Source organism: Sciurus carolinensis, chromosome 10, assembly GCF_902686445.1.
Source record: "Sciurus carolinensis chromosome 10, mSciCar1.2, whole genome shotgun sequence".
NCBI lineage: Eukaryota > Metazoa > Chordata > Mammalia > Rodentia > Sciuridae > Sciurus > Sciurus carolinensis.
Window position 1 is genome coordinate 74489078 of NC_062222.1, and position 23208 is coordinate 74512285.

The window sequence follows — 23208 nt, forward strand, 5'->3', positions numbered from 1 at the left end:
ATCATTTATTGCATAAAGGCCAAGCCCTGAGTCAGACACTTAGTTCTACCTTCCAGGTAAGTGTGTGTAGCTACTTTGTATGGTAGTCGGCTTATCTTCTTTCCCTGTGTTGCCTTTTACAACATAGAAATTATAACTTAGTTTTTCCTTAAAGAATCACCTAAAAACCTTTTTTTTTCTTTTTAAGATAAAATGTTAGTGATTTGAAAATGCCAAATGAATTTTGTTCCTTTTGTTCCTTCTTGTCATGGGCATTAAAGAGGGAGATCATTTCTATCTGTGACCAAATGAAACCCAGTCTTTATTTTAGAACAAGATAGAGCCATTCAAGAGTTGGGTAGAGGAGGCTTCATAATGCTGAGAAAAGGGCCAGTCAGCCTTCTGACCCAACCTTCTTATCAGCACTCCTATTTTAATAACATAGACTTAATAAACTTTGGAAAATATAGCAGGCTTTGAGCATGTAAAGAGGAGATGAGAAGATAAGCCAAGTCTAACTGAGGAACCTAATGAACTAGGGGTTGAGTGGAGAGATGTGCCTGCCTTGTCAGGCTGGGTGTCTCAGGAACTTGCTGTTTCTTTGGCTGCTTTGATCCAATATTCAGAAATCAGGTCCACACCTGGCAGTGGGTTGATCTGAGTGTGCTTTGGCAAATCCCATAAATTCCTTGCTCCTTTCTCATCTTTATAAATCATGGAGTTAACTGCCCCGTGTTGAGATCCCTTCCAGCTCTCAAATGTGTGATGGATGCTCTTTCCCCAGCTCTTGGCTTGACAGCTCTTTATCTGTCATATCTTTAAGTGTCTCTCCTCAGATAGACCTACTCAGGTCACCCCGCTAAGATTATGCCTGCTTCCATTCCTGGTTGTCACCAGCCCTCCCTTCAGAGCATTCTGTGACTTGTTATTACTTTCTTTTTGCTCCCCCTGGGTTCCATGCTGTGCCCTCTTTGTTCACCATGGCATTTAATAGACTCTCAGTGCTTGAATGAATGAAGGCAGGACAAAGGAAGGAAGGAACAGGCAAATGGGTTACTACAATAGGAAAATGGTATTTCCCTCCTGTGGCAGGAGTGTGGTCTTGAGTTGCAACTTGTTGCTTCTTGCCTCTGGCTTCAGGGATGTTTTTGGCAGTCAGTGAAGCCAGGTGTGCCCTATATATAATTTAGTCAGCTTCTTCTGTATCTGCTAGGACAGTTCCACATAATTTGGCTTAATATGTTTCTCCCCTGGGGATTTGCCCCAAATGAAGTGGTTTATTAGGACATGCCTGCAAGAAACATGAAATGGAATTAATGATTGAATTACATGACAAATGACTGTAGTGGCTAGAATGCAATTTTCTCTTCCTTAAGGGGCTGGTCTTTATAATAAGAACTTCTATCTTTATTTGCCAGGTAATTACTGTCGCTGGCATTTGAAGTTATAAAAAAGAATAAGTACATATTTAGCAATTCATGACTCAGTGAGGAAGCATGCTTAATAACACAAAACTTGATTTCTCAAATGAAATCAAATGGAGGCAGGAAACTTTTAAAAGAGGTCACACACATATTCTGTTTCCCTCTGTTTTCCTTTTATGCACACGTGCACGTGCACACACACACACACACGCACGCACACAATTACTTGAATAGCTTTCTCCTGTATCCTCTTGTGTACATTTCCCCTTTATGTTTTGGTGTTGTCTTTTTGCTCACTGGTAACCAGAATATACAATCCCCCTACTTAGTCCCCTTTTCACCCGGAAAAACCTAAAATTTTAATGCAGAATAAAAATCTTTCACAAGATGTGCTAGTAGAACTTGGGTTCTCACACATCGCTATGTGTCAGAATCACCTGAAGAGCATTTACAACATGCTCTGCAGACTGTACCTCAAGCCAATCAGTCAGAATTTCTGGAGGTGGGATCCAAGCTGTGGGCTGTGACCCTCAACTGTTGTGTGCTCGTTGCTTCTCCTCATGTGGTAACCTGAAGAGAATGTGGTTGTTTCTGATTCAAGTATTTTCCATGGGGATTCTAGGAAGGGAGGTGGAATGGGTACATAATGTAGGAATTAGATTTCCTGTGGAATATCTGTTGAGATGTAAAATAATGGGTGGGTGCTATTTTAAAATAAGTTTGTGTGTGACTTTTCTGAGTAAAAAGTATTTTCTTACATGTCTTGAACTTATGTTATCCCAGAAATCCTACTGTAGAAAAGTGAATTTTTTTAATTTTTAATAAATCAATTAATACAGGAATGCATTCTGATTGTTAAAAAGAGAAAACAATTTACACAAAGCAAAAATACTCAAAAGTTTCACCAATCCCACTTGTATTATAAAGGTAACAACTGTTGTCAGTTTTGTGTATACATATTCATGCACAGATACACACATCCATAGAAGCAGTGTGTATAGTTTGTGTGTGCGTGTGTGTGTTTACCTAGTGTTTGCCACCCTGTTTTTCCACTCAGTGATGTGTCCTGGGGACCTTTCCATGTCAATGGACAGATCTGTATCCTCTCTCACCTGCTGTACGATAGTTTAAAAAAAAAAAAGTTTTCTTTTTATAAACTATTTTGTTGGAAACAAGTACATTTTTTCATGCAGAAAGTATATGATTTTTCTTAGAAAGCTTTAACAAAGAATACAAGTCCCTCATTCACACTGAACTGTGTTCAGTAGAGTAGTAATGTAATGACAGTTGTGGGTTACTCTTGTAAATAGACTTTAATGACTGTGAAACTGCAACTTTATGACATGTGTTTTGTACTCTGGATGGTACACACTGTAACTAAAGTACCCCAAAAATGTTTATTATTTGTCTTAATAGGCTGGGAAATACTTGTGTAATTTGAACAAGTAGTACTAACTCTCCTGTAGGCATGTATTATGACATTTGGGACAGAGGACTGAAGAAAACATCTTAAGTTCTTAGAGTTTTAATGTAGCTCCATGTTACAAAAGTAGAAGAGTTGGGGCAACAGGGATGAGGGATTGAAAATAGCTCACAACTCAGCCTTAAATGGCTTGGAATGCCAAAGAAAGGCATTTTCCTTGAGTAACAAATACATTCCCAAACAGATAGCATCTTCTAAACTGATAACTTTAATGTTGATTGGAAGATAGGTTTTTTTGAAGATTCAATTTTTTAAACACTTAGGTATTTCATCATTTTGGGATGATCTGCAAATGCAGAGAATAATAAGGTCATCTAATGGGCAGCAATAAAGAACTCATTGGAATATATAACGACAAGTAGAGAAGAAGAAAAAGAAGGGCATGCTTTTTATCCTTGACTATGCAAGCGTGAACCCTTTCTTGATCGCTGTGTTGTAATCTTCCTTATGTGCAAACATCTCTGAGTTTTTTATATGTGCTCTGTTAAACCAAATTACTTCTGTAAAAAAAAAAATGTAGCTCTTATACTTGTAGGTAAGTACCACTTAATTTTCAGAGAGTTAATCTCAGCAAATGATACTGTGATACCTTTTAAAAAGTTAGTGAAGCATAAACAGGTCTTTCTACATCTGCAGATTCACTGAGACTGTTGTCTTGAGAGCTGTATCATATCAGCCCATGTGCCTATGTGTGACATGGGCATCATAATTCACTAGAAAGGGAATTGCTGTTGGCAATTTGGGACCAGAAAAGGAGGACCAAAAAACTCCACAACTTATGATAAGTGTGCCCAAGGAATCAGGAAGTTATTTCTCTTGACGTAACAAGTGTTTTCAAGGGAAGAGGATGATACTTATCTATAACACCTGCAGTGCTTTTTTAAACCAATTTCTCTTTAAGTGTTGTGGCTATAGCAAAAGGAAGTTGCAAACAAAGTGGCATCTGGTAGTAGCGTTAGGGGGAGAACTGCCATGGGAGAGAGTTGATTTTAAACATTAGTACTGACTCGTGAGTACCAGAAAAATGGACAGGAGCCAAATGGAGATCAGATATCAAAAATGAATATCCACTTCCACAGTGAAAAGTCAGGAAGGTGGGTGGGTGGGCGGGCAAGTGGGAAGTAATGGTGTGTTTCTGTCAAGTAGTTTTCATGTCCCCAAAACCTCACAATAGGAATGGAGAAATCAAGAAGGTGGCCTGAAAGAAAATGTGAAGTGCTCTGACTTGAGGTCACTGTATTTTAACCTTCCAGAAGTAAACAATGCATTTCTACCAGAGAACAGTTAGTTGTATGTAGTACTCATTAACACTGGATCCCCTCAATAGCTCATCTGTAATGTCTGTAGTGTTCCCAAGGCCCAACCTGAGAACAATGACTAAACCCTTCAGGTTTGGGAAGACACTTGATATGTCCATGTCTCTTTTGAACTATTAGAGCTATTTGAATCCTCCTGTAGCTTTCCTAAACCAAGCTGATTGCCCAATCTCAAGGTAAAATCACTCACAGACATAGTCCCCGAGGCAGCCTAACACTGAAAAAGGACATGCAGAGCGAGATTATTTTTTGCTTATTCCCTAGCAGACATACCGGAAAAATGTCCAGCAGATGATGCAGTGTCTGATCCGCAAACTTGCTGCTCTCAGCCAGTATGAGGAAGTTCTGGCAAAAATCAGCTCTACATCCACTGATCGGCTCACAGTTCTCAAGACCAAGCCACAGTCCATACAGAGGGATATCATTACTGTCTGCAGTGACCCTTACACGTTGGCCCAGCAGCTGACTCACATAGAGCTGGTGAGGCCCTTGTTGTCCTTGTCCTTTGCAACCACAGGTTTGATTTGCTTTGGCAAGCAGACAATGTATTTGCCAGCAATAATGTCACAAGAGAGGTCAGAGTAATGCAAATGGGAAATAATAGCTGAAACATGTTTTTTAGGCATTTGAATATGAATGCTTCTGATATTCTGGGAATTTACTTGCAAATAAACCCTAAACAAAAATGAAAAGCAGAGTTTATTGACCTTCTTCATCTTCTGCCTCTAATTAATTTTTCCATGATTGGCTCAGTCTTCAACTATCTTTTAGAACATTGACCTAAGCAGAAAATTGCCTCTGTTCAGACCTTGAAGATAATGAAACTATTGGGGGTTAAAAGCTTACTTTATAATCTGCATTAAGAAATGAGGGTGATGCCAAAAGCCATTGGAAGGAATTGACTCTTCATTTCTTTTCATTTTCTTTAATGCTGTTGATATGCTGGATTTTCATTTCAGGAGAGGCTTAATTATATCGGGCCAGAAGAATTTGTTCAGGCATTTGTGCAGAAGGATCCTTTGGACAATGACAAGGTAATTAATCCCTCCAGACATCAGTCCTGAAACTAGAAATGGAATGCCTTAGTTTGTGATAATAGTTATAAGACATACAGGTTGAAACTATTCTGTTTTAGGTTTTAAAATCAGGATGTTTTCTCTCTTTCTTTCTTTCTTTCTTTCTTTCTCTCTTTCTTTCTTTCTTTCTTTCTTTCTTTCTTTCTTTCTTTCTTTCTTTCTTTCTTTCTTTCTCTTTCTTCCTTCCTTCCTTCCTTCCTTCCTTCCTTCCTTCCTTCCTTCTTTCTTTAGCTGTGTGTGATTCATTGCAGTTCTTCTTGAGCTAGATATCTGAGTGCCTTTGCAATATTCTTACCCCATCACTAACTTTATCCTGTCTTTCATCCTTATTGGGAAATGTAATAAACCCTTTACAGCAAGTACATGCAGGAGTTTGGGGTGATGAAGGTAGAAGATAAAAGCATAATGATTTTAGCAGATTAAGCCAGAAAGAAAAAGAAAAACAAAAAAACAATGCTGTGCTCATGATTCAACAATAGCATGGGCAGGAAAGACAGGATGCACATCCAGCCTGCTGAGCAAGGATCTTCACTACTTTGCCTTTTCTATGAAGGTAGATCCCATGTGACAGGTTTGTGGTGGAGCCTACACATTAAGAAAATAATACTGGACACAGAATGTAAAATCAGTATACACATGTAAGACTTTTATCCCCCAGTGACTTCCATAAGCATTTTGAATCGTTAAGCAAAAAAAGACCACATCACCCACTGATGAAAGTCCCCTCTGGGAGTAGGGGCAACAGCTGTTTTCCGGCCTTAGAATAGTTCCTCTAAGTACGGGAAGTGAAGACTATGTTTTGCAATAGAAGGCTAGTGGACTTTTTTGTTTGTTTCTTTTGGAAAAAAGGACAGAGGGGTTAATGAATCTCTTCAAGCTTGACCTTGAACTCCAAGATGCGATGAACTTCTTTTGCCTTTGAACAGTGTGTCACTCACCCTCATAAAGCCCATGAGAGTGTAGACTTCTATTTATCTTCTTTAGAAGATATTTAGTTTCTTGGTACAAGATGATCCAAAATTTTGTTCAGCAGCTTCATTTTGGGAGAAGGTTTTCCAGGCCCCTGCACTCTTGGCCTCTCTTTCCTGTGTTGATAGCAATTGGTATTTGCATCTATTAATCAGTCCAAGATTGTTTTAGAACAGCTAGAGCTTTTCCTTGGAGTTGTGTTTCTGAGGACAGATCTCACCCAAATTAACTTAGTTTCTTGGGAAGGTAGAGAGGGGTACTTTTATGAATGCACCAGAGTATAGTTCTAGACCTCAGGTTTCACTGAACCTAAGAGATTTTGGTATTTCTCTAAGAATAATCAAGAATGGTAGTGGTCCTGGTGGTTCCTCTCTCCTCTTCACCCACTTCCTGTCATCCTAGGAGGCTTTCCTAATCCACAAACTGAGATTCAAGTCCCCATATTGGACAAAATGAGAGCCCAGTCTATTCTTTTTTTTTTCTCTAACTTACCCATTCACTTTGCTTTCTCCATAGAGTTGCTACAGTGAACGGAAGAAAACACGAAACTTAGAAGCTTATGTGGAATGGTTTAATCGCTTGAGCTACTTGGTTGCTACTGAAATCTGCATGGTGAGAAAATGAATTTTCTCTGTCTTCTGACTCTCGATTATTTTTCATACTTTACATTTGTGGGGCCTGCATGTTGGATAACTGCTCTCCATCATTTTTTTCTACATAGCCTGTAAAGAAGAAACACCGAGCAAGAATGATTGAGTATTTCATTGATGTAGCACGAGAATGTTTCAACATTGGCAACTTTAATTCCTTGATGGCAATAATCTGTGAGTATTTTCTGGTGGATATGTGTCCTTTATTTCTATAAAATAAAATGTATAAAATTGTGAAATGTATTCACCAAAAATCTGCAGTTTCATTAATGAAAAATATACTTTTTAATACTGAATTATTTTAGAATGTTCAGAATGTTTTAAGTAGCCAAACTGGTGCAAGCAAGTGTGTGTAATCTTTTCCAAGTATGCATGAATTCATGGAATACTTTTAATTTATCCTCCACTACATATTCATCTGCAAAAGCTTAGAACTGATCATTTTCTGACTGCCTGTGCTCCTAGTACATAGAGTTGCAGTCCTTACTACTCTAGCATGCCAACCCTCTCCTCTATATCATGGGGATTTTTAATGCTAGAAACCATGTTTCTTTCCATTCATTCTATAAACATAGGACATGAAGTAACAAGTTCTAGTTGTTCGAGTTTATGCCTGTTGTCTTGCCATAATTATTGATAATGACGCTTTCATTGAAAAATGTACTGGTTTATATGACAAATTATGTGACCATCCTACACATTATAGGTGCTCAGTAAATATATGAATAAAAGAACAAAGGAGTGGGGGTCAATTTGAAGCTAGAGAATCTACCAAATTTAATTCAGTAATCTTTATCCTATCAAACCCCCTATCTCTAATTCATTTTTTCCATTTTATTTGCATATAATTTCCCCTTTACTGTTCTCATAAAAATACTAGCCAGATTTCAACTGTTGTTTATTTGATTCACTCCATGAAAATAGTGAATGGAAAGATTATCTAAGACAGAAATCTGAAAGGTTCTTGGTCTAATAAAAAAAGATTACTTAATTTCTATCTTCCACCATCAAGAAAATGTCAAAGCATGACATCCATGCTTTGCATTTATCATCTTATTTATCCACTCAGTACTCCTACAAGAATAAGCTGAGTTCCAGAGGAAAAGATTTTCCTGGGGATGTCCAGTTAACCACTAATTGAAGGAAGCTCAATCAGGGGTCAGGGAGCTACTACAGCTCATGGCCCAATCTGGCCCACTACTGTTTTCTTTCTGAGATAATCATTTTTAAAGATTGAAAAAATATCAAAAGAATGATAACATTCAAATTTTAGTATCCAGAAATGCAGTTTTATTGAACATAGCTATAGATGTTTGTTTATATAATTATCTATGACTGCTTATGTACCATAACATGAGAGTGTTTTGTAGTTACCACACAGATCATATGGCCTGCACAGCCTAAGATGTTTACTATTTCTCCTTTTCAAAAAAAAAAAAAAAAAAATGTGCTTACCTCTCTACTCAAAGCAAATGCTATCATTATGTTATTTCTGGGCTAGAGGAGAATTTGCAAGAAAAAATTTAATGCTGGAGGTTATCATTTACTAACAATTTGTTGAATCCAATTACTTACATTTAGCACTAAACACTTTTCAGGAGTATAAGTTGGAATGACTTTGCTTATATCTCTATTTCAATTTTCTCCTCCTTCCATGCATTTTAAATCGGAAGCTGGCATGAATATGAGCCCAGTCTCTCGACTAAAAAAAACTTGGGCCAAAGTGAAGACTGCAAAGTTTGACATTCTTGAGGTATGTGAAAATGTCTTACTGTTAAATGTTTTACATGTGGAAAGTGGGCTTCCTCTGTATGATCTTTCCTCTCTGATAGTGCTGCAGAAGAAAAAGCCTTACAGACCAAAGAGAAAGAAAGGGATTCAAATTGCAGGAAGGGAAAATGAATCAGGTTTTAGACTAGTCTTTTTATAAAAAGAGTGTCCATTTTGAGTTTGACTGGAGAAGTGTTGACCTGTCAATCACACCACATCATATGCAGGAATAGAGTTGGGGTTTTGAACAGTTGAGAGTTTATTCCCAGTTTGCCTAAAGTAGCTTCATTTATGTCCCAGGAAAGATTTTCTCATTCCCACAGAATATTCTTTTACCATCCTTTCAACAATTGTAGCTAACTTGTGCAAAGCTCTTACCATATAATTGTAAGGATAGTAAGAATCATGCACAGGGCATATGTGTTTGAATCACATTGATTCATCTATTACCTTGGTGTATTGATACTTTCAGTCTACCATCTTTGGAAATATAAACATTCTTTCTCAAGTTTTTCCCCAATTGGGAATTATTAAATATCTCATATGATGCCTTATTCATGTTATCTAATAAATTTCTTTTCTTTCTTGCAAAATGGTATGCTTTCAGTTATTTTGAATGATTTGTTTTCAAATGAAAATAATAAATTCCCTTACAAAGTGGCTAACTATCACCTGGCTCAGTGACCCTCAAAGGAAATTTTTCTAATGCTGAGGTTTGACTCATGGTTATCAGTTCTAGATCTGATATTAAGAGTTAGCAACACAGATTGGTTTAGGTTTAACATGATCAAAGTTTACATCAGCTTGTGAAACTGAACCAAACCTCAGGAAAGAAAACATTTGTGTTCTAATGTGTTGTGAGCACAAGTAGGTGTCTGAGAGGGATAAATATTATTCCTAATGAGTTTCCTAACTTATTTTGAATTGCTTATGTATAGTTGAATGTGTGATCTTTTAAACTTCTACAGATAAGAAGTAAATGGTTAATACTCTTCTCTCTTTTATCTGTAGCATCAGATGGACCCTTCCAGCAATTTCTATAATTATCGAACAGCTCTTCGAGGGGCAGCACAAAGGTCTTTGACTGCCCATAGTAGCAGAGAAAAGGTATGTACTTAAAGCAGTGTGTAATTCATGAAAGAGTCACCATAATTTATAATGGAATGCAATGGGAACTCCTATACTGAGCTTCTCTTACCTATTCATATCTAAGACAGATGCACACCATAGAAATGTTGTCACTTGATATATAGGAGAAGAGGAATGCTAAAGAAAACTTGGGTAGAGGAAAAGGAAAAGTGATTGATGTATAAGATTGCAAAGACATAGTACTGTTATTGTTACATTACTAAAATGCTTATTTTGTAGTTAGTCTTACTTGTGTTTAAGCATAAGTTACATGTTAAGGTGACTAATAGCATTAGAGAGTAATTTGGTTTAATGGAAAATAGACATTTAAGCTCTGCACAAAGTGGCTGACTTAATGTAACCTTTTCTCTTAAAAGAATTAGCTTACCTCCCATGGTTAAGTCATTTATTTTGAGAAAGTAGGTTAGTTGCTGTAGCATTAGGCCTGCTGTTACTAATTGGATATGTGGATGGCAGAAAAAAGTATAAGGATGTCTGAGAAATTAATGATCCTCTCCCTGTCTATGCTTAAACAAATTAATACTACCCTAGATCTACCATACTCCTGACTCTAAGGGTCCTCCTTTCTTGGTACTTTTTTTTCTTATTTCCTTACAGAGGAAGGCAAGTCATCTCAATATTGGTCATCATGTTATTTGAGAAGTACATGCCCAGTTATAGTAAATGGCTAGTGAGAGTTACTTGGTGGTGATATCTTCTGTTTAGATTCTGGCTTTCTTTTACTTTAAACTTTATATTCAACAAATGAAGATGTCACATTCCCAGGTTTTTAACCATTCCTCATATGATCCCATGGTTTTCAGTCCCTTTGCTTTTCTGTGCTTCTGTGAACTTTTTTCTGCACATCAGAATTCATGTCTGTGTGGAACTGATAATACCTTTAAAGTATAGTTGCTGACTCTCTGAATTAGGAACATTTAAAAAGAGAATTGGAAAACATAAGATAGGAGTTATCTTGGAGTAAATGAGAAGTTGAAGAAGCCTGTGAAATGTCTTTCTTGTACCTGGGCATAAGGAACTGAACAGTATAGTACTCTTGGTGGGACTGGCTGTTTCCATTTCCTTGGGAGAGCCACTCAACCAATAGCAGAGACTCGTGCGGGCATCCATACATGCAGACATCACCTAAGGAACCACCTCTGCCACCCAGAATTTATAATCCAATTAGGGGCATATGGCATGCATTTAGAAAAAGTTTAAATATCAATATGAAAAAAATAAATGATCAATACCCCATGAATCCCATAGCCCAGTACCAAAGAAGAGAACACAAGGAATATAGTTCTTGCTTTAAAAAGCTGTTACAGTGTACAAATATTACATCTCAATTTTAATTTTGTTCTCACATCCTTATAGCTGTCATATGATGATGTATCTTTATTATTTTTTAAGTGCATATGCCACCTGGATAGTGGCTTGAAAGCAAGCAGACATAGGTGATATTTGATGGATGAGCATGGCTGTATTCCATTAAAGGCCTCTGTAATTAGAATTTCATATAATTTTCATGTATCATAAAGTATTATTCACTTGATTTTTATCCAGCCACTTAAAAATGTAAGATATGTGACTCCTAAGCCATCTAAAATTGGGGCTACAGTTTGCCAACTCCTAGTTTTTGCCACCAGTAAATTGTTCCAAATTTTAAACTGATGTCTGACAGAGTCCAGCACTTCTCACCCTTAAGTAATCTTCTTGATTATTGACGTGTACTTTTATGGTTTCGATGGCATCTGTGGAGAAATAGCCAGTAACATTAGAAGAAGGTAATGAAATCTTTACTGATTCAGCCTTAGCAACTTCACAGACAAAAACAAATGATTGAAAGTATATTCAAGCTGGGTGTGGTGGTACATGCCTATAATCTCAGCAGCCCAGGAGGCGGAGGCAGGATGGTCTTGAGTTCAAAGTCAGCCTCAGCAAAAGCAAGGTGCTAAGAAACTCAGTGAGACCTTATCTCTAAATAAAATACAAAATAGGGGTGGGAACATGGTTCAGTGGTTGAGTGCCCATGAGTTCAATCCCCAGTACCAAAAAAAAAAAAAAGGTATATTCAAGAGAGCTATCAAAACTGAAGATTAAATTTGGTTATTTTTGGAAATCAGTGAAAACAAATAATAATTAACCTTTTTTTAATGACTTCAGGGGAAAATCTTACTTTCTCTTTAGAAGTAAATTGGTACTTAATATTTTTGTGTGTGAGTCTAAAAGTATGTTTTCCTATTCATGTGGTATTGAAGTACCACATGAGCCATGAGCTTAGGAAACTTCAAAACCCTAATCTTGAGGAAATAAGAGACTCACAATTTGTGTTTGGTGTATTATTTGCATTGTATAAAATTTAAAATCTTTAAAAATACATTGACATTTTAGAGAAAGTGGAAGTTATTGTATCTGAACCTTTCTCTCTCTCTTTTTTTTAATAGTTATCGTAAGGTACTTAGTAGGGTACTTAGTTAAAGATTATTTTAGATTAATTATTATAAAATACCACCTCATCAAACCAAAGAGTTCAGACAGGAAAGTGTTGTTAAAGTTCATTGTTTTATAAATAGTTATTAAATTTAAATTACACACCTATATTCCTCCCTCCCTGTGGCACATCTGTCTCACAACATATTGTGCCAGGTACTTCTTAGGTGATTTTCCGTGACAACAAGTGCTAACTTGTTTTCTTATTCATGGGCCAGCTTTACCCAATAGATGTGTGTAGCAATGATCATCCATAACCCTAAGCTCTCAAGTTATCTTGAGTAAAGCCCTCAGGATAAAGTAAAATCATCTGGGGGAAAAAAATTCATCTAAACTGTAGATATCTAAATGATGTAGCGATATAAGTGATGGGTCACACATCTTAAAATCTCAGTACTTCCAGAGATAAGTCTTCTATTAAGATTTTACCATAACTAAGAGAATGGTAAATGAAAAGCAAGAATTCCTCTTAGGTATTTTTTTCCTTTCATTATAACTAGAATTTTCAGATTTTATTATCTGCTGCTCTGCACTGAGAGAAATAGGAAGAACTGTAGGAAAAGCATTTGCCCATCTATTTTTCAGCACTACTTGTTCTTGCTATATTTTGATCAATATTGAAATTTGTATCTTAAGCAAGATTATGCAAGGGAGGAAGTGGCTGTCACATAAGGTGTACAAAGCACTATACCTTAGTTCTTTGTGGCCTTGCATGCAACTCAAAGTTCATGTTGTTCATTAATCCTTTTGAACTATTCGATGAGAGGCTAAATGTTTATTTGCCCAGACAAACCAGAATCTTTTGTTTTCTCTAGATTGTGATACCATTCTTCAGTCTCTTAATCAAAGATATTTATTTCCTCAATGAGGGCTGTGCCAACCGCCTCCCAAATGGCCATGTCAATTTTGAGGTGAGTGTGATAAAGTAGGATGAATAAACTAGAGCACAAAGGGAAGTGCAGCTGCTCTAGCACTGCATCTCAGGCCTGGCTGCCGTAGCTGATGCTGTGGTTCTAGAACAAACTCTTTCCCTAATATTTTATAAGAAATTAGTAATACCAAGTAGAATATAGTAGCTGCATTATTATTACTAGTAGTAGTAATAATATGATTGTTATCATCTTCATCATCATTATTTGAGGGAATGTTAGTAAATGTTCACCTGAACCTACCTAGCAAATATAGTTTTCATTAGATTTCTTAAGTATGTAACTGAGAAGTTTAAAAATCAGAAGGAAGCATTTTAAATGGAATTGTCTCTTGCAGACTGATAGTTGTGTGATGATTGCTTTTAAAATTCTTCTCCTTTGTTCTCTTTCAGAAATTTTGGGAACTGGCCAAACAAGTGAGTGAATTTATGACATGGAAACAAGTGGAGTGTCCATTTGAGAGGGACCGAAAGATCCTTCAGTATCTGCTCACAGTGCCAGTCTTTAGTGAAGATGGTGAGGCCTTTCAGTTGTAACCGCCCTGAGCAGCCCCAGATCCTGGGTTTAGGAAACAAGCATATACATGCTTGACGCTTGATTCCTCAAGAGACAAGAGGCCAGTCCTGTGATCTGTCCCAGCTTAAAAGCACAAACAACCTTATGATGGACCCCTACAATATTTTACCTTAATATTCATCCATAACCAGTATGTTTCCAAATTTAAATCTTTTCAAATCCCTGATCTGCAAAGCTTTGAACATAAATGGAAAGCTATTGGAGGTTTTTTTTTTTTTTTTTTTTTTTTTTCTTGTTTGGACTTGCTTCAGTGGAAAAAGAGGTGTTTTGTGTTTTGTTAATAGGCAAGGTAATTTGGAGGGAAAAAAAAAAAAAAAAACTCCCAAAACAGTAAATTGTTACCACCAGCTATTTCAAGAAGTAAAAGAAGGTCTTGACCTATTAAAATATTAGGGAAATTAAGGCAGAAAAAGTGATTAAATATGTATGGAAATATTTACCAGAAGAGAGTTAATGTTCATAATCTTGGGAATTATTTTATTGATTTTTTCATATCCTAACATCAAAGGAATCAATAACACCTATTGGCGAAGTTTTTCATCACAGATTAATAGTGTTTACAGTAATGATTGAAAAACATTTTGAGTGAATATTACCTATTTCAGAGTGTACTTGATTGTTTCTAATCTCTATAAATAGGACTAATAACCTTTCGAGTTTTTAAATGAGGATTTTTTTAATTTAAAAAGGAAGAAAAAATATTAGAAGGATAAAAAAAATGACCTAGGAAACCTATGAAGGGTTCTTTAAAAGGTGAGGGTACCAGGAAAGAACCGTCAACCCTTTCTTTGTAAAGAACATAAATCTGAGTGTATGATGGCATTATGTGGTTTGCATTTCTTAGTTAATTCAGTGTGTTTTGGGCCTAGAGGCCCTGGGGTTTTTGTTGACAGGGTCAGTCAGAGACAAAGTGATGTTATATCTCCATGAAATAATGAACCTTCTCAGTCATAATTTGATACCTAAAAGAGAGTGTTGTGTTGAATATGGGGTCACGTTGCACAGGGGTGGATGGAGGTAGATAATGTGGCAGCAGGCTCCAATATTCATGCATGCTCTTTTTTTTTGGTTGATTGTAGCTCTCTACTTGGCTTCTTACGAGAGTGAAGGACCTGAAAATCATATAGAGAAAGACAGGTGGAAGTCCTTAAGGTGGGTCTCATTGCTTCTCATTGCTGCACAAATCTACAGGAAATGTTAGTTTTACCTGAAGAAAGCCACATATGTTCTATGGGAAGTCCCCGCCTACCTGTTCTAAGTCCTCTACACCTTATTTCTTGCTAACTGAATCTTTGTGGCTTAGAATCCTCATTGTCCTAATTCAGTTTTATTACCTTACACTTTTTTTTAAAGCTGGCAGATACACAGGGATTCTGTTCTTCTTTCTCCTGTAATATAATAGAATGAGGAACTGAAATTATCCCATGGTATGGTACAAAGAAAACACCAACTATTTTTCTTTATCTAAAAGATCAGAAGTTCAGACCTTATCTCTGAATAGTTTCTCCAACCCAGAAATATTTTTTGATCTGAGATTAAAAAAAAGAACAAAATATTGGTCAAAGTTAACACTGGACCCATTGTTGCTGATATTATTGGGACAGTTACTTACCAACTGGATATCAGTCCCCTTTTTGGTTTGAGAAGGAAAGCTGGGATTTTAAATGAAATCAGGAGTTTCATATTTTAAAATTTTGCTATCCTATTAGAATTTTCAAACAAAATGTGTTAGCATTTGTATTTTAAGACTCTGAGATACTTTAATAGGCAAAAGTAGCCCAGGACAGAGTATAGTACAATATAATCAAAATTGCTATCACTGTTTCTACTAACAGGCTCCTGGAGTGCATGCCTTTGGGTATGTACCAGGGTTGTCAAGCATTTTCTCTTCTTCCTTTGTTGTCCTAGGGACATTTGGGAACCTGTATTATACTTGATATTAGGCTAGATTTCATGAACCAAGATCTCTAAGATATACTTGTTTTTTTGTGTGTACATTTGATTTGTGTGTTTCAAAGGAAAACTTAGGTCCCCTTCTATATACCCCTCAATGAGGAGGGATGAGATACAGAGGAGTATCATTGGAATTATTACCTTTAGAATAAGTTGATAGGTAAAGGACTAGAGATGTTTCTGGTACCTCAGACACAGATAAAGAGGACCATAAAGAACGGCTGGCTAATGCCAGGAGTCAGGACACATTAAAGTCCTGCTAGGCTGATGCCCCAAATCTATTACTTTTTAAAATTTTGTGCCTGTCAGTATCACATTTCAATTTAAATTTTGCATTACTTTCTGTTTGAATTAAAAGATACTTGTGGTTTTCTTTAATATTTTCACATGCAAAGTGAGTTTCAAAGTCTAAACATCTAACCAGAAAAAAATATGGAAATACTCCTCTAAAATGAACCTTTTAAGATGAATTTTGCCTTCTATACTTTTTCTTTTAAATCCCCTTTTTTCTGTTAAAAACTTCAAGTTTGGTAAGGCCCTTGGGTATAGCTTAGCTATTGTTGCTTTTCTTGAAGATTTTTAAAAAATTGTCCAGGGGACAGATTGGCTGTGCATAATGGATGTGCAGTATCTGCATTACCTGTAGCATTCAGACATTAAAAGAATCCAGACCTGCCTACATTTTTGGTTTAGTTGTTTCTCTGTTATGACACCTTCCTACTGTTTAGTAATTAGGTTGGAAGGTTCATTAGTCCAAGGTTTGATAGCAAAAACAAAAGATTGAGTTGCATAATTTTTTCCCATGTCTGTGTGTACCATATACACAGTACACAATACAATTGAACATTTGATTGGTTGAAAGGTGACCAAAGAATTTAGTGGAGAATTTAGGAATATGAGGGAAAAGAAAGTGTCCTGGCTTTCATTGTATCCAGGAATAGATCTGCAATTGTACTCAACTCCAGATTGCTCAGTAGTATTGCTTCTGGTAAGAATTGATTGGCAGACTGACAGTGGCAGAAATAAAATGAATGGTATATAAGGAAATATATGTATAAACAGTGAAGAAATATTCTTTAGTATAAAAGACTATTTTACATGTTGAAATTATTTTCCAAGGAGGCTTGAAAAGCAAACTCCCTTTCATGTCTGTGCTTAAGCCTTGCACATACCATTTATACATCCTGTCTGTTCTCATGGTCCAGATCCAGTGCCTTCCCCTGTACTTGGCCCTTTTTTCCTCAGAAAGTTCCTCTTGCACTCATAGACTCCTGAGGCAGGCTTCCTTTCTTGTTGGTTGCTGTGTGTTGTTTTGGGCAGTATATGTGTTTTTTTTTCCCTACTATCCGATAGGCCCCTTGAGGGCAAACACAGGGTCATTCCCCTTGTCTGCCTCAGCCCTAGACACACTATCTTGCAGCCGCTTCTTCTGCAGTGTGAATGACATTGGTTTACTGCAGGTGTTGGCCAAGGTGTAGCAATACCAAGAGGATAAACAGCAGAAACTAGGCTATCACAGTTTCCAAAATCCCATGTGTTAAGCAAATATTAAATATTCCAGAATGATAGTACCTACCTAAAAACTTTTCGGTATATAACTTTGAAAGTCATAAGATATGTGTACATAGACACTTTTCTTGCTGTCCCTAGAGTCATTAATTCCAGACACATTCATCAAAGGCAATGACAAATCTACCTCTGAGGGCACTTTTCTTGTCACTTTCTATTTAAATGCTCCCAATGGTCATAGAATGTGTTGTAGAAGATGCTTTTATCTATTTAAGTAAACCTTCCTATTATAAGACTGGCACCTACCTAAAAGCTTGTTATCGTGAATGTTCTTTGTGCATTTTTGGTTTTTGTGTTAATATAAAACTGCTCAAGATCTACATTTATCTATATACAAAGCTTTTGCTATCTCCATTAGAAACTATCCTAACGGGCAAGGAAGACTTCAAATTTTGATCACAACCACACTCCAGGTTTTAGCTATGTAAGATTGTATTTAAGACTAAGAAAGGCGGGGTGCAGTGGTGCTTTCCTATATCCTCAGCGACTCAGGAGACTGAGGCAGGAGGATCCCAAGTTCGAGACTGGCCTTAGCAACTTAGTACGACCCTGTGTCAAAATAAAAAAATTAAAAGAATTGGAATAGAGGTAAGCAACCCTGGTTTCCATCCCCCGTACAAAAAATAAAACCTAGGAAAGACAAAATTAGTATTAGGCAATGCGTTTTAATCCTAAAACTAATAGTCTGCTGTGTCCTGACTTACATGCTTTACTTTATTGCACAGGTCAAGCCTCTTAGGCAGAGTTTAACATATGGAAGCTGCTGCTGCTGCTGCTGTTGCTGCTGCCGCTGCCTCTGCTGCTGCTGCCGCCGCTGCATCCTGCAGATCTTGGAGGGGCTGGCCTTTGTTTTCTGACATCTAGTACTAGGAAAACTCATGAAGACCCCACAGCCCTGGGAGCATTCCAGTCAGCAAAGCAAAGGACCTTACTCCAGAGCAGATGGGAAACTCCTGTCCCACAGCTGACAGATTGACTCAGATTCTGTGAGACTGAAATGTTCGCTGAAGACACTTGAGAAAGAATCCTCTAAAGATCCTGGCTCTGCACATGATTCATCTCCTGGAATTTCCATGTGAATCACAGCTCTGCACCTGGACGGAGTTTTCTTTTGTGTGTGTGTGTTTTTTATTTGGTTGAACATTTGCTGCTAATGGGACTTACCCAGCTGAGTGCTGGCTCTTAGGAAGCCCATGTTTCTTTGTTAATTTAAATTAAAAAGGGAGAGGAAGGAGGGGGAAAGCCCTCCTTGGTTTAGATCCCAGACCTCAGCTCAAGCAGTATTTCCAGAGAAGGCTAAGACTGGTCGGACTGCGGACTTCCTTTCCTTTAGCGTGTGCTGTGTTGTAAATTCCTCTCCTCCCTCTTCCTACAAGGTTTTGAGTTGGCTGCTGGTTAGCAAACTCCTTTTTACCCACATAAGTTATTTAATATAATAATGAAGCTCAACACTGTGGTAGGAAAATAGCCACTAGGGGAAAAAAAAGCAGAGTTTGTCGTCGTTGGGCTGCTTACCTTGCTAGAAGGACTTTTTGTTTTCTTTGCCCTTCTGAGCTGTTTACAGTCGACCACTGTGTTCTATACATGTATTTCGCCGTAGTTTTTTTTTTTTGTTGTTGTTAGTTTTCCATGACGCTTATTTTTTTATTGTAAATTTAAATGATCTGATTTAAAGGGTCTTGGAAAAACCCATGGCATAATCACAATCTAATTTTTTTTAACAGACTATGATTTTTCATTACTTTTTGGAGTCTGTTGGTAACTAAACATGTAAACAGAGAATAAATTGGAGAAGTTACCTCCTCCCCCATAGCAGTGAACAAAGCAAATGAAAAACATGTTGCTCTTAACTGAATGATTGATCTACTTGTGAAATAGCTCACCTTGGGAAAAATCTAAATAATCTGTAGTTGCTCTGCAAACAACCATTATATATATTTACTCTAGGAGAAACTGTAGAGTAGTACTCTGTGCTAATGAAAAAGCAAAACACCATGTTCAAAACAGATGTATGAAAAACCTTAAGATGCGGCTTCCAGAAACAGCATGTGTGCCGCGCATCATCTCAGCAGGCCCGAACGGCTCCAAGTTGTCCCTTTACAGCCATCAATATATTTTACACTCTGCCGCCAGGAGTTGTGGAGTCTTTCTTTTCTTTTAGGGATGGAGTTGTTGCGTGGGTGAGCATGTAGTCACAGTAGCTCAGCTCTCGTGACGGGCTCAGAATGTGTGTGTTTGTGAGGAGTACGTGCAGGGGCATTTGTTTTCTAGAAATGAATTGGAGTAAACATTTAATAAATAGTACTTGCCAGGTACTTTCTAAGATTATGTGATCATCACCACCACTTTTTATGTATAAAAACAGGTATGTGATTCTACTAAAAATAGTAATTTGTCCAAGGCCACATAGCTCATGAGAGGCATGCGGATTGGAGCTAGGCCTTCTAATTCCAGAGCCCAAGCTTTAAACCACACCAGCAAAGCACCTTGCAAGTATCCTGCGGAATCTTGTTACCTGCAGATTTTGATTCCATAGGTCTGGGGGCATAGGGTTGGGGGGAGGTGACACCGATGTCACTAGTCCTGGGTCTTGCTTAGAATACAGGCTCTCCTGTCTTTTTTGTACTTGGAGATTTTAATTTATGGGGGTAACTGAGTATTGACACAGACCTGTGCCATCGAAAGTCTTATTGACATTTCTCAAGAGGAGGCGTCATGACACCCCATGAAGGTCCACAGGGGAAGCACTAGTGTGAGGAGACAGAAGCAGGAACGAAAAGAAATCCTAAGCCATGGCCTTTACTGAGACTTCCCCAGGAAAGGAAAGGCAGGGCAAGGGTACACATTTAAGATTGGTAAGTTTGAATAATTTCTGCAGGCTCTGGGCTGGTGGAGTGGTCTTGGTGCCTGATACCTGCCCTGGGATGATTTAGAACAGGAAATACTGCCTTGGTATGTGGAAGTTAGAAAAATAGAGAAGGTTATAGACTAGATATTATTTGGCTTGCAAATGAAAGGGTATATACCCCTGGGCTGAGTTCTTTGCAGTCTTGGCTGACCTGAGAGGGTCCTTCTTTCCCTGACCAGCAAGATTTTTACCAAGTCAAAATATATCTTAAGGGGCTAGGGTTGTGGCCCAGGGGTAGAGCGCTTGCCTGGCATGTGTGAGGCCCGGGTTTCATCCCCAGCACCACAAATAAATAAATAAGTAAAATAAAGGTCCATTGGTAACTAAAAAAAATATTTTAAAAAATATCTTAATACATGATTAATACAACCCCACAATCCAGTCCCCTTACACTGCCTTCCATGAACTGCCTGTTTTGGTTGATGACAGCAGTTCTTTAAGCTATGTCAGGGGTCAGCAAGCTGTGGGCTGCTGACCAATTCCAGTCAACTGCGTAGTTTGTGTGACCTACAAGGTAATGGGTTAAAAAAAAAAAAAATCAGAAGAGGAACAATACTTCATGACATGAAAATTATGTAAAATTCAAATATCAATGTCCATAAATAAAGTTTTTTTGGAAGATGGCCACACTCATTAACTTAAGTATTTTCCTGTGGCTGTTTTCTTCTATCACCGCAGTCATAATTGTGACAGAGACCGTATGGTCGCAGAGCTGCAAATGTTTACTCTCTGGTCCTTTAAGGAAAGTTTACTGACCCCTGATCTAAGTGGGTTTTTTAAGCATTAGCAAGACGGTTTACAAAAGTGTCAAGAGGTCTGTATAATGGCATTAGGTACCTAAACATGGCTGCTGAAAAAATTTCCTAAAGTGCTCTTAGGCTTAAAGAATGTGAGGCTATTTCAGCAAAAAGCTTTCATGGAGTTACCATTCTTAAATATAGCCTCTTGTTTTAATGTCCAGGTTAGCCAGAGGTTTAAACCCTGAATTAACTTATCTGTGGAAATGGTTGGCTAGTCTCCCTCTTGTGCATGTGTGTATTTGCACTCCCCACTGGGTTTATAGATGCATTTGTAATTTCACTAGGCTGGATGGAAGCCTGGATAAATACAAGCATGAACGGCACCAGGCAATGTCGGTCAGGCTGATTGAGGGTGGTTCTGCCCAGGCACGCTGCGCATTCCAAGGCTACAGGCTGGGGCCTGGAGGGAGCCGCAGCACAAGCTGGGTGTAGGTAGGTAAAAGGAGAGTACACCTTTTACTACTTGAAGTATGCCTTGTTTTTAAAGACAGGGCCAAGTTCCCTAGGGATGGCCTGTCTTCCATCTAACAAAGACAACATGACTGGAAATTGGTTGTCTTGACTTTGTCTTAAAGGATTTTGCCTTTTGTCCTCCTCTCCACCTGGCCCTGGCACCTCTGCCATTTCCTCATACACCTTCCTCCTGGCACACTTTATTTCTTTTGGTACTTTCTTTTTCAACTGCTGTCCACATGCCTCCGGTGTGTAGAACCTCAACGAAACAGCCCACCACTGGAAGTTGAGTCCTTAAACTATATAAGAATTTTCAGCTGTAGATTCTAAACAGCCTCTACCCTCCACTTGGGTGCTTTTTGTTTACCCTGTGGTCTGTCTCAACAAAAGGCAATGCCTCCCTTTAATCCAAACACATCTTACTATTCTGATGGAGAATGAGCAACTGGGAATAGAAAAGAGGCTTAGGCCAATTTTCTGCTGGAGCTGAGGGTTCAAAGGAATTTTTTAATGTGTTTCCTGGAACAAAAAAATGTGGCTAGTGACCTGGAAACTACTAACTAAACATATAAAACTGGAAGATATTCTGATGGCAACTCCATTAGTTTTACCCTTAAGACATGTTAAAAAGGAAAGGCTTCGGTCAAACTTGGGTTTCTAGAGTTTTTAACAGTAAATTGGAGCACTTCCTGGGTAATTCAAGACAACATTTTTTCTGGGTCTGAATGATTGGATAATTGCTTCAGTACTCTGCTTCATGTAAGCAAGCTCACTTGGCCCTACTCGATCTCTGAAAGATGTTGGGGTTCGAGGTTTATGTACCCACATCTTATGGTTTAGGGACCTGACATTCAAAAGTGCAGACAAGACTGCTTCCATGTAAAATAGAAGAGTGCCTTAATTCTGCACTTAAGAATCAACTCCACTTAGAGGATGCAGTTTGTTTGTCCATTTAATGCAGTGAGGGCAGTCCAGATTGCTAATCCCTTTTTTAATGCCAGCAGGCTTCCGCAAGCTTAAATTCTACTCCTCAAGCTGGAAACTCTTCACTTCTCTAAGAATCTAATAAAAAGAGTAAACATCCACATGCACATAATCACATTCTGGAAAGAAGGGGCAGTTATCTTGGAATACAGTTAAATGTTAGCATACTTAAATAAAAGGGTGCACATAATCCACTTCAGCATTTCTAGGCACAAGTTCGTAGATCATAATTTTGGGAATTAAGAAAAAGGGGACGATACTTATTAGAATAAAGAGGAAAATTATATGCTCCTAATTGGATGCCAAACTAGAAGGTTTTCTAGCATGGAACAAAGTTTGTTTTCTTTCCCACTTTCCACCTACACTGCCTGGAGAAAATGAAAGCGTGAAATCATCTTTTTCTGGATGAATCATTGTGGGAAAGTGAGTTCAGCAGAAGGTGTCCTCAAGTTGGCTGAGACTGACAGTTGGAAGATCGTGAGCATTGTAGTTTTGCAGTGTGATTATGAATCCTAAGTGCAGGTGAGCTATGATAGAGATTTAATGTATGCTCAATAAATATATGTTGAATGCATGGACAAGCCAATTGTTAGTTTGGTTATCACTGGGGAGTCACAGATTTCCCTCTCTTTGGTTGAACAAATCTCCAATGTACCCTTAAGACATCCAGATTTTGGAAATGTGTAGAAATTGAAATGATTCCACTGTAGTGTCATGGAGATCAACAAAGAAAATCCAAATCTCTGTG

At 37.8% G+C, this 23208-nt stretch overlaps 1 protein-coding gene across 3 annotated transcripts in view; it reads left to right on the top strand.

Annotated features, from left to right (window-relative positions):
* Rasgef1b (RasGEF domain family member 1B) overlaps nt 1–19450 on the top strand; it is a 35123-nt gene extending 15673 nt beyond the window's left edge. For 2 of the 3 annotated variants that reach the window (XM_047566406.1, XM_047566407.1), the window contains exons 5-14: nt 4467–4682; nt 5162–5236; nt 6764–6859; nt 6969–7071; nt 8571–8650; nt 9679–9774; nt 13104–13199; nt 13610–13733; nt 14873–14945; nt 18041–19450. In XM_047566406.1, coding sequence (XP_047422362.1) covers nt 4467–4682; nt 5162–5236; nt 6764–6859; nt 6969–7071; nt 8571–8650; nt 9679–9774; nt 13104–13199; nt 13610–13733; nt 14873–14945; nt 18041–18065 — 984 coding nt within the window. In that variant the 3' untranslated portion in view covers nt 18066–19450. The remainder of the gene's footprint in view (nt 1–4466; nt 4683–5161; nt 5237–6763; nt 6860–6968; nt 7072–8570; nt 8651–9678; nt 9775–13103; nt 13200–13609; nt 13734–14872; nt 14946–18040) is intronic. The other variant, XM_047566405.1, reaches the window with a different exon arrangement.
* The last annotated feature ends 3758 nt before the right edge of the window (nt 19451–23208 follow it).